The 11,123-nt window shown below is 36.8% G+C and overlaps 1 protein-coding gene across 4 annotated transcripts; it reads left to right on the forward strand.

The window, feature by feature from the left end:
- The first annotated feature begins 5,760 nt into the window (after nt 1-5,760).
- GAPT (GRB2 binding adaptor protein, transmembrane) lies at nt 5,761-10,387 on the forward strand. Of its 4 annotated transcripts, XM_025388675.1 has the most exons (4): nt 5,849-5,867; nt 8,243-8,307; nt 8,768-8,788; nt 9,103-10,387. In XM_025388675.1, the coding sequence occupies exon 4, from the start codon at nt 9,474-9,476 to the stop codon at nt 9,945-9,947; it is 474 nt and encodes a 157-aa protein (XP_025244460.1). In that variant the 5' UTR covers nt 5,849-5,867; nt 8,243-8,307; nt 8,768-8,788; nt 9,103-9,473; the 3' UTR covers nt 9,948-10,387. The 4 variants fall into 4 exon arrangements, with proteins under 4 accessions (XP_025244458.1, XP_025244459.1, XP_025244461.1 ...); XM_025388673.1 differs by lacking the exons at nt 8,243-8,307; nt 8,768-8,788 and adding an exon at nt 8,333-8,460 and having other exon boundaries at nt 5,761-5,867; nt 9,184-10,387; XM_025388674.1 differs by lacking the exon at nt 8,768-8,788 and having other exon boundaries at nt 5,762-5,867; nt 9,184-10,387.
- The last annotated feature ends 736 nt before the right edge of the window (nt 10,388-11,123 follow it).

An 11,123-nucleotide genomic window follows, 5' to 3' on the forward strand; every position in this document is an offset into this window, starting at 1 on the left:
GCAGCCAGTTTTGAAATGGTAATAGTGATTGACGCTGTCTGTGGGAGAAAAGTTCCTGTGAATCCAGTAGTTTTCTCATCTAGCCTGACTACACGTGCAATTTCAAATTTAGTTATTTAAAAATTATAATATGTGGCCAGGTGCGGGGGCTCAAGCCTGTGATTTCAGCATTTTGGGAGGCTAAAGTGGGCAGATCACTTGAGTCCAGGAGTTCTAGACCACCCTGGGCAACATGGTGAAACCCCATCTCTACAAAAAATACAAAAATTAGCCAGGCAGTCCCAGCTTCTTGGGAAGCTGAAGCAGGAGGATCGTTTGAGTCTGGGATGCAGAGGTTGTAGTGAGTGGAGATCGTGCCATTGTACTCCAGTCCGGGTGACAGAGGGAGACCGTGTCTCAAAAAAAAAAAAAAATTATAATGTGTTGTACTATGCCTTTCAACATTTACTGAAGAAGTCGACAGAATCAAACAATGACTTATTTGGTGTCTTATGTACTAGTTCACAGAACTCTTCTAAAACGAAAAATAAAACTTGTCATTGTAATAGTTTATGGGTTATATGACCTGTGGAATTATATACACAGATTGAGATGAATGATGTATCTGCTATAGGAATACTGAATGATGCAGTTTTCAGTTTTATTCATGAAGAAGTAAAATATTTCAAAATTTTTTCATATTAAATGGTTATTCGATTTCTTCAATGTGCATTTAGTTTTATCTGAAGGAATAAAAGGGGAAACAGTGAAGGAAGAAGAGACAATATTGTTCAACTAAAGTTGAAGTAAGACTCACACCATGTTATCTGATTTGCATAGCAATTAGGAAAGACTTATGACCAAAAGAAAAGGGAGTTGGACTAAAGGGAAGTGTATACTAAACACGAAAACCAGTTTCAAACATTCTGTTCTTACTGTGTTGATGACCAATTTTTGTTATTTTTACTTAGTAGATTTGAAGGAACCTCAGGGACAGCCCCATCCATTGCTAACTCATGGACAAAGAAAGCAAGATTCACAGTTGTGTTACTTAATCAAGATGAAAAAGAAATAGGTATAAATTGATTTATACCTATACGTTTTTGGGTTGGACGTGATCTTGGGGGAACACATCCCTTGAGTAAGTCAAAGTATTTATGATAATATTTTTGATCTCAGAAAATAAGACCCCTTTCTTTGACTGGGTTGAAGCTCAATATTCATCAGTAACTCATTAATAATTCATCTTCATGTCAGCTTCACCAAGTCTGAGGCTCAGGAAGTTTCAAATAAAGTTAGAATTCAAATAGTTAAAAGTCTACCTCAAATTAAGCACAGAATTCCTTTGCTGAAACTAGTAGACCAGCTTGCCAAAGAAGATGGTAATCTGGATGAATAAAAAAATACATCTAATTATCTCTATTTTTATAACATAAAAGAATTCTTTTATTCATTCCCAATTTATTTTTTAATTAAGATACAACTTACATACAGTTCACAAATTTTAAATGTACAGCTTAATGAATGGTTACATAAAATACACCTCATAACCACCACAAAGATCAAGCTATAGAACTTTCCAGCATCCAGGAAGGCTCCCTGATGCATCACCAGGTCTATAGTAACTACAGCTCTTCTGACCTCTATCATATATCCATAGATAAGTTTTATGTAATTTTGATATCATGTAAATGGAATCATATAGTATATAGTATTGTGTATGTGGCTTCTTTAATTCTGCGTTGTTTGTGAGCTTCATCCTGATGTTGTGTATGTCAGTATTATAGTTTCTTCTTTTTCATTTCTGTGTAGTATTCCATCATATGAATTTACTATGCTTTACTCACTCATTTTACTATTGATGGACCTTTGGGTTATTTCTAGAGCTTTGAGTTATTACGCCTAAAGCTGTTATAAAGAGAAGTGATACTTATTTCTATTGAGTGTGTACACTCAATGAATGGAATTCCTGGGTCCTTTTACTTTTTCTTTTGGCGTTTCCTCTTTTAGTCTCAGACCAGAATTTAACCTTTCTAATTTGTCAAATGAACCATAATAATGCTCATCATTTTAGGCCAGAGAAGCGTTCCAGGTGGCAAATTTCATGTCTTAAAAGGGTCCACCAATAGGGTTATGCTTTTCATAGTTCATTCCTATGGGACCCCCTAATGGATTTTGCTCTCCTTTTTCCTTCTCCCCAACTTCTTGTTATCTGTGTATGTATATCTCCCCAACTCCTCATGATGTAAGAAGAAGAAGAAAAGATAGACTATTGAAGGGGACATCTAAGGACGTTTTTCTCATCTATTCCTCATTGAGATAGTGTTGTAGTACAACACAGAAGTGCTGGGTCAGAATGGAGGGACTGGATTTTTATATCCAGACCAGGCTTCTGCTGTCTAGGCTGGAGGCTATGGATTAAATCACATCACTTATCTGCACTGCAGCCGGGGGTTCGTTTGTATCAGTGGTTCCCAGACATGGTTGCAAATCAGAATCACCTGGGGAGGCTTTAAAGTTTGTTTTGGTACAAAAGTGGCACATGTTAGTGGAAAATGTAAAATAACACAAAAGACTGTAAAATAAAATCTAACCATCTCTCCCCTCACAGTCTGTATAACATCTCATTTTCTACCCATAAATTTCTAGATGTTGTTCTAAGGTTTTAAAATAAAGATCTCTGGGCCCCGCTCCAGAAGTGATGAAGCAGAATCTTCGAGCCTAGAAATTTACATATTTGTTTAAAACTTCATAAATGATTTTGATAAACATTCAAGTTTGGGAATGAATCTCTTGACTAATATCTGAGATCCATTTCAGTAAATTCCATCCCTTACACTCTACAAATTATGTGATTTAAGTTTGCCAGCTGCTACCAGGATTGGCCCTAAGCATAACTAAAGCAACAATGGTTTTATTTTTACATCTTCCTATTCATGCTGTCTCACTTCATCTTTAGCTGCTCAACTTTTTTACTTTAAAAAATAAATAAATATTTTTGGAAGCAGAGCTTCGCTCTTGTTGCCCAGGATGGAGTGCAATGGCACGATCTCGGCTCACTGCAACCTCCGCCTCCCGGGTTCAAGCGATTCTCCTGCCTCAGCCTCCTGAGTAGCTGAGATTACAGGCGTGTGCCATCATGCTCGACTAATTTTATATTTTTAGTAGAGACAGGGCTGCTCCATGTTGGTCAGGCTGGACTCAAACTCCTGACCTCAGATGATCTGCCTGCCTCAGCCTCCCAAAGTGCTGGGATTACAGGTATGAGCCACTGCGCCCAGCCACTTTAAAATTTTTATAACTCTGGGCCACAGAGTGAACAACTTTTAGTTGGAAGGCAGTGACACATTTTATTAAAACTCTAGCTACTTTTTGGTTAATCCCATAAACCAATTAGTGTTAATAAATTTGTTAGCTACAAAAATGCATTACCTTTCCCAGGTAACATAATGCTTTATGCTAAAATGTAAATTCCCATAATACCCTTAACAAGTCGCATGGGGGTTGCGGGCTCCTTCCAGAATAGCCAGAAAGATGCTTTCAGTCTGGCAAGCTTTCAAATAAAATTCACAACACAAACATTTGTTCATTTTTACCATCACTAATATTACTCAGTTCAAGTATCTGAAAAAGGGCATGGGTTAAAATAAATAGATACTAACTGACACACAAGAAATTGCTAGAAACTTAAATCACAATTAAGTAAAGTAGTTGCTATCATCAATTAACAGAAGAGGAAGATTTACTTAGATGAAAGATCCAGTCCAAATTACACTATAGAACAATGAACTACCTCCTAAGCCCTTAACTACCCAAACCATATAACTGTGGAAGAAAAAGCAGGAAAAGGAAACCTAGACATAATTGCTGTGATTAAAAAGGAACTGAAAGAAGACAATAAATATGTACTTTGTGAGGCCGAAGATTGGGAAGTAGGAAAATATAGAATTCAAGACATAAAACCTAATCCCTACAAATGATAATGATCCAATAATTATATTTTGAATATATGCAACATTTATTTTATAAATTTGAAGAATAATTATATCTATGACATCAAAAAAATTCTATTTGAGGAAAGTGTCAGTCATTTTCCCTCCATTTTATTTATCCTTAGAAAAACTAAAATAATAAGGGGTTAAACAACTTTTTTAAGTTCAAAGGGAAAACCTAAATGAGCACCAGTTGTCCTGCCTTCTAGAGAAAATCATAATTTTACACAAACATTGCATAAACTGCCTTTCTTACAGACGTGTGCCTAGGCAGGTGAGTGCGTATATTATTTGGTGGGGTGGCTAATACTGCAGTTAAACATACTGGTGAGAATGTGGAGCACATCAGGTTCATAGCTTCACAACTTCGTAACCTCCTTCACTGTAAGATTTTTGTCCAGGACACCCCTATTCTGCCTTAACACCTTATTTATGAGGCTTAGCTCAGGTCTTGCCTTCCCTGACCATCCTCTGAGCTGGATGCCTCTTTCCTTTACCTCCACTGTCCCTGTCCATATCATGTCTTTCTTAGGCCTTATCACTTTGATCTGAAATGTTCTGTGGGTGCAGCAGCCTGTCTACTTGGCTTTACGTGCTGCAGGCAGCTTATTCACTCTTGCATCCTCATCACTTAGCACAATGCCTGGCATAATGTCAGTGCTCAACAGATGTTAATAATACATCCTGTCCTTCCAATGTACAGTAGTTATTTCAGTAACTAAATCTTCTTTTTTAAAACCACCTTATGCAAAGTTAATCCTCTGTGGTTCAAAAAGTTCCAATACAACTTAAAAGACAAATTTTCTATTACTTTGTCATCTCATCTGTCGAATTCATCTGTAATTTGTCTAATTCAGCATCTTGCACTGTGTGTGTTCCCATGGAGTTGGACTCCAAGAGATGCTGTCAGTAAGGGTATCTATGTGGGAAACATGTTACTCAATCTAGCAAGGCAGCCAGTGCAGTGGTTTAGCACCCAGGTGCTGGGGGCAGACTGCAGGCTCTGTCAGGAAAGTGATAATTCTATGTGCTTCTGTTTCCTCTTCTGTAAAATATAACTAAAAACATTTTTTCTCCCTCATAGGGTTGTTGCCAGGATTTGCTGAGTATTACACAAAAGGCTTGGAGTACTTAGTGCTAAAAGCAAAGTTAAACAATTTCTTTTTCTTATTTGGTTTTATTTTGCTTGCTGGCTGTAGGGCTGCTGAGAGCCGTTAGCATGCTGATATGCCCATGAATATCCAGGGAAGCAGTATTCCTTACATTTACCTGATGGAAGAGCTACTAGCATGTCCCAGAAGTAATGGGCCTCAAAACATACCTGAGGAAATTCCTATTTATACATTTAAAAGAACATTAACATTTTCCAAACCCGAATTGGGACACTGATTTCACCTGTATGGCTATAACTTGGGAGCATTGGTACATAATATTAATATTTGAAGAGAGGACTGGTCTAGCAACACAAGTAAATCATAATAATAAAAGCCCAAGACCTATGTGTTACTACATTTAAAATATTTCTTTTTTGAGAAAATTAAAGTACAAGTGAAGTGACTTTTATTGATATTAAAATGGGAACTGCAAATATGGCCTGAATAAAAAACCATGTAGGCTTTACGTATTATTTTCTGACACAGTTAAAAAATTATTACTTGACAAAGATGAAGGGCCAGACTTCCTTATTCAAAAACTCACGCCATTTATCTTAATTCTGCTGCATCTGATACTAACTTCCTCTAGGGCCAGGAAACTTTGCAAGTGTTAAATAACCTGAAAGGAGGGAAAGAAGGAAGTAACCTACCAAAGTGGAAAAGAGGAACAAGTTCTAACCCAATGCAGATTTAAAACATAACCAAAAGAACAAAAGAGAGAGTTTGACACACCAATCTTGAGGTAAGTAAGAACTTGATTTAAGGTATTTGGGTGATTAAAAACTATAAGAAACAAGTTTGTCTTTAATTAATCAATGATTGTTATCTTATTACAGTTTTTAGAACAAAATGCCTTATGTAGCTATAAGGGGGAAACCCAGTTTACAAACTGAGAGTGATGTTGATGTTCCTTTACAATATGATTATGCTTTGCTGTTACTTTGTTTCCAAACAGAAGGGCATCATCTTACTTGAAAATTCCTGAAGTTTCTCAGCAATTTGCGATTTTAAGAACAATGTCAAATTATTAGGTAACCTGTTGGAACTGAAAACAGAGTCTTCTTTCAAACTGGGCAAAGTGAACATTATTTAAGTGTTAAACTATATTTGAAGGATTATTGCTTACAATATGTTTTTCATTATAGTAGGTCTTTGTTCATGTCTCACAGGTTTTTTTCCTGTAACGTTATTTCAGAGAAAATGATGCTTTTTTTTTTTCTGTAAAATGTCTTCTTGTCTTTATCTTGGTAAATATCTCTTAGACAAACAATTTTAATATTTTGGATGTACCAGAATATCCACTCTACACAGAATAACATAGATGGTAAAAATACCTTTCCTTCTTAAAAATTAAGAGGGCAATTTATTGCCTTATCCTCAGCTGCAGAAGTGACAATAGCCTTCCTCAACCCTCACCGTGACTTCTGTTGCAGGCCTAGTATCTTTCAAAAAGTTGATTAAGTTCAATTAATATTTAAAGTTTATTTTGTAAATTTACTTCAAATACTCTGGCAACTAATTTCTTTTTTTTTTTTTTTTTTGAGACGGAGTCTCGCTCTGTCACCCAGGCTGGAGTGCAGTGGCACAATCTCGGCTCACTGCAAGCTCCACCTCCTGGGTTCATGCCATTCTCCTGCCTCAGCCTCCTGAGTAGCTGGGACTACAGGCGCCAGTCACCAAGCCCAGCTAAATTTTTGTACTTTTTTTTTGGTAGAGACGTGGTTTCACCGTGTTAGCCGGGATGGTCTCAATCTCCTGACCTCGTGATCCACCTGCCTTGGCCTCCCAAAGTGCTGGGATTACAGGCGTGAGCCACAGTGCCCAGCCACTAATTTCTTAAATCGGTAACCATGTGTACCATAAAATATCTTGCAGATAATTGGCGATCATCTGTTTCAAACAGAAAATGAGGTCCTAATGATTAAAGTCATTTGGCTAAACTTTTGTCCTTGAACACAAGAGCAGCTGGCCTTATAAAGGAGGGATCCTACAAATTGTAAATCTTGTGTGGCGGACCATACAGTTCTCAACCTCAATATTACTCCCCAAAATTCCAAGGCGATTAAAACATTTCTGCATCTGGGGTGCTTGTCCCTGTATTTTTATAAAAAAAAATTTTTAAATTAGCTGCACATCTTATTTAATTTTATTATATGAAATGTCAAGTTAAATATGTGCATATTAATATATTCTAACCTTAGACAAATTTATGAATGTTCATTACCATTAAACTTTTCATGAATACTCACTAAAAGCAGAGCACCATTTTGTGAATTTCTACTTTTCTTCTTCATTGTTACTATTATTATCATCCCATAAGGAGATTACTTCCTTCATTAACAAACGTTTAATAGATTAGTCATTCTATGTCTAATGCTGGTGTTGGTAATACACAGGTAAATAATATATAATTTCCAACTTTCAAAAACCTCAGAGCTAATCAAGCTATACAAATTTAGTGACTGATGCACTTAGCATGTTACAGATATTTGGATAAATAATATTTTGGGGAAATTTTTACCTGAATTCTCATTCAGTCACATTTTGGTTGTAAGGAAGTTACTTAACTTCTTTAAGCCTCTCTTCTTATCTATAAAATGATGATACAAATAGTACCTACTGCATACAGCAGCTATAGGATTAAATGAGATAATCCCTGTAACAGTGCTTAAAAGCTGAAGCTCTTAACTAAACATTATTGATGATAACATTCCATAAATGATAATAATCATTTCACAGGCACTGTTGGATCTATGTCTACATCCAGACTGAAAATATACAGTAATAATGTTTTGTTCATAAAATCACAATGGAACATGCAGCCCAGTTGAACACTTCCCCTTCTTATCTCCTTGCCATTTTAAAGCATCAACAGAAAACAATGTAAAATCATCTTAGATGGAAGTTATTTTCTGAAAGCTATGAGAAAACCTGTGATACAAAGGCTTTTGAAAATACATTGGTTTACTTTAAAGGTCTCATATCATGTTTTAAGTATAAACTGCACCCTTGAGTTTTAAACTATCATCTTAAGCAATTAGATGCTGAAATTTGCAGTCATTTTTAAATGCATTCTTTCATTCAATAAATATTGATTAGATGCATTTTCTGTGCTAGGTGTTGTGCTGTTCTCTAGGAACATACAGATGAAATGACCTGAACCCTGCCCACCATTTAACCGAGTAAGAATACAATTCTCTCATTTAGGTTATGGCACTATAGTAGAGAATGGACTCATTAATGAGGGATTGCAGAAGAAGGAATGGTTAAGAAAAAGACAAGGTCTCTGCCTGCTCCAAAGAAGGATAGGCAGGGCTTCACAGAAGAGGTGACAGGTAATGAAGATGATTGCACTTGTCTGCACATGTCCCATTTCTTCTATTGTGCTCAGAACATTATCTTTCACTTGAAAATTGTTAACCTAATTGTCAAAAACTATGTGGAGATCTAAGTGATAAAACCACTCAGGCTTGGGCAGGGACAGGATTTTTCTAACTCTTTTTTTCTTTCATCACAACAGGTAGTGTATTTTATATTAAAAGCAGAAGCTCACTATATGCTGGTGTTTAATGCATTGGTGAAAATCAGTAATTTTTCTATGTTAGATAATAAGTATGCAATTAACATATTTTTAATTTATAGCAGGTTTCTGCATGGCAGATCATTGAACCTTCTTTTTTTTTTTTTTTTTTTTTTTGAGAGGGAGTCTTGCTCTGTTGCCCAGGCTGGAGTGCAGTGGCACGATCTTGGCTCACTGCAAACTCTGCCTCCCGGGTTCATGCCATTCTCCTGCTTCAGCCTCCCGAGTAGTTGGGATTACAGGTGCCTGCCGCCACGCCCGGCTAATTTTTTGTATTTTTAGTAGAGACGGGGTTTCACCTTGTTAGCCAGGATGGTCTCGATCTCCTGACCTCGTGATCCACCCACCTCGGCCTCCCAAAGTGCTGGGATTACAGGCGTGAGCCACCGCACCTGACATTCAACCTTCTTTTTCTTGAGTTTTCTACTCTGCTGTCATCTTCCACTCATTTCTGCTTCATTTTGTGATTCATTAACAGAAAAGGAAGCGGAATGGAATAAAATCCCCTTGATACAGTACAATTATACATGAATGGCTGTAATGTGAAGAGCATCACACACGAAGAGAGCCATCTTCCAAAAATAAGTTTATACACTCTCTCCTCTAATTGCATCAGGACTTTACCAGATAGCATTCTTTCAGCTCTGAAAAGGAAATGCCTAAAAGAGCTTCCAAACTCATTTTTGAATAATACTAGGCTACAAGGAATTACATTGTGAATTCATTAAGGGTAACACCAAACCACTAAACAGCACTGTTCGTGCAGAAATGTTGAAAAGCTGTGGAAATAATTTAGTGGCCATTTCTGTAGGAATTTCACTTCTTTTACTCTTAGTGGTTTGTGGAATTGGCTGTGTTTGGCACTGTAAACACCATGTTGCCACACGATTTACCTTACCGAGGTTTTTGCAAAGGAGAAGCAGCAGGAGAAAAGTCTGTACTAAAACATTCTTGGACCCCCGCATCGTTGGCTTAAGGCATAAAATCTCAGTTGAAACCCAAGACCACAAATCTGCTGTCAAGGGAAATAACATACACAAAAACTATGAAAATGTGGAAGCAGGTCCTCCCAAAGTTAAAGGAAAAACCGATAAGGAACTATATGAAAACACACAGCAGTCCAATTTCGAGGAGCATATCTATGGAAATGAGACATCTTCTGACTATTATAACTTCCAGAGGCCTCGTCCTTCTGAAGTTCCTCAAGATGAAGATATATACATTCTTCCAGATTCATATTAGCTTTTCAAAATACTGACTTTTGTTATTGGATGACAAATACTCACTGTAATTTTTCAACAGCAAAGACCTGGAATCAAACTAAATGTTTATCAACAGTAGACTGGATAAAGAAAATGTGGTAACACCATAGAATACTATGCGGCCATAAAAAAGAACAAAACTAACATGGGAACAGAAAATCAAATACCACATGTTCTCACTTAGAAGTGGGAGCTAAATAATAAGAACACATGGACAGAAAGAGAGGAACAACAGACACTAGAGCCTACTTGAGGGAGGACGGTGGAAAGAGGGGGAGGTTCAGGGGAAAAAAAACTATCAGGTACTATGCTTAGTATACAGGTGATGAAATAATCTGTACACCAAACCCCCAAGTCACAAGTGTTCCTACATAACAAACCTGCACATGTACCCCTGAACATAAAATTAAAATTAAAATACTGAAAATAATTCACTGTGATTTTTATTGTACTGATGCCATTATTAATCAAGTTCTGATAAGTAGGTAGTCTCTGCTCTATCTCCACCTTTCTGAACCCTATGTGTATCACTTTGGATTAATTCTAGATATCTTCTCCACCCTCCTTGCCCCAGACTGAATCTGTATTATGTGATACTGAGTCTTCTTTCTAAATGTTACCTGTTATCTCTTTCCTTTATTTCTACTATTATCTTTATCTGGATCAGAATTATTGTCATAGGCTCCTAACTGGTCCTCCTGCTTCTAGTTTCTACCCACTCAATCAATTACCCATGGTACTGCCAGATTTATCTTCAGAAAATATTCCCAACAGCAGCATCATTTATTTTGCTTAAAGTGTTTTAATGCCCCCTCTTTGCAAAAGACATAATACCCATAATTTGAACTCCAAAATTGATGATTTTCCACAGTTGGTTCCAATTCTGTTTTCCAATGACTTCTCCTACTATCTCTCATTTCTTTGCTTTCAGCAGAATCATCTCGAAACCTGCCAAACTTATCCTTCCTTCACAGCTTTGCTTTTCTCCCTCCTCTCTCAAGCCTGCTTCAGATTATAAGTTCTTCTGCACATCTCCTGAATCACTCCAAACCTGCATTTACCTTTTTATTTTCTGATATAAGTTTTGATGCCTCTTCAATTCTTAGGACATTTAAACATATGAATGTTGCCACAGCATTTTATTACCTAGCTTCAT

This window comes from Theropithecus gelada, chromosome 6, assembly GCF_003255815.1.
Source record: "Theropithecus gelada isolate Dixy chromosome 6, Tgel_1.0, whole genome shotgun sequence".
Taxonomy (NCBI): domain Eukaryota; kingdom Metazoa; phylum Chordata; class Mammalia; order Primates; family Cercopithecidae; genus Theropithecus; species Theropithecus gelada.

Excerpts from the sequence above, each read along its gene's own strand:
- GAPT (XM_025388673.1), top strand. The coding sequence starts at position 9,474 with ATGTTGAAAAGCTGTGGAAATAATTTAGTGGCCATTTCTGTAGGAATT.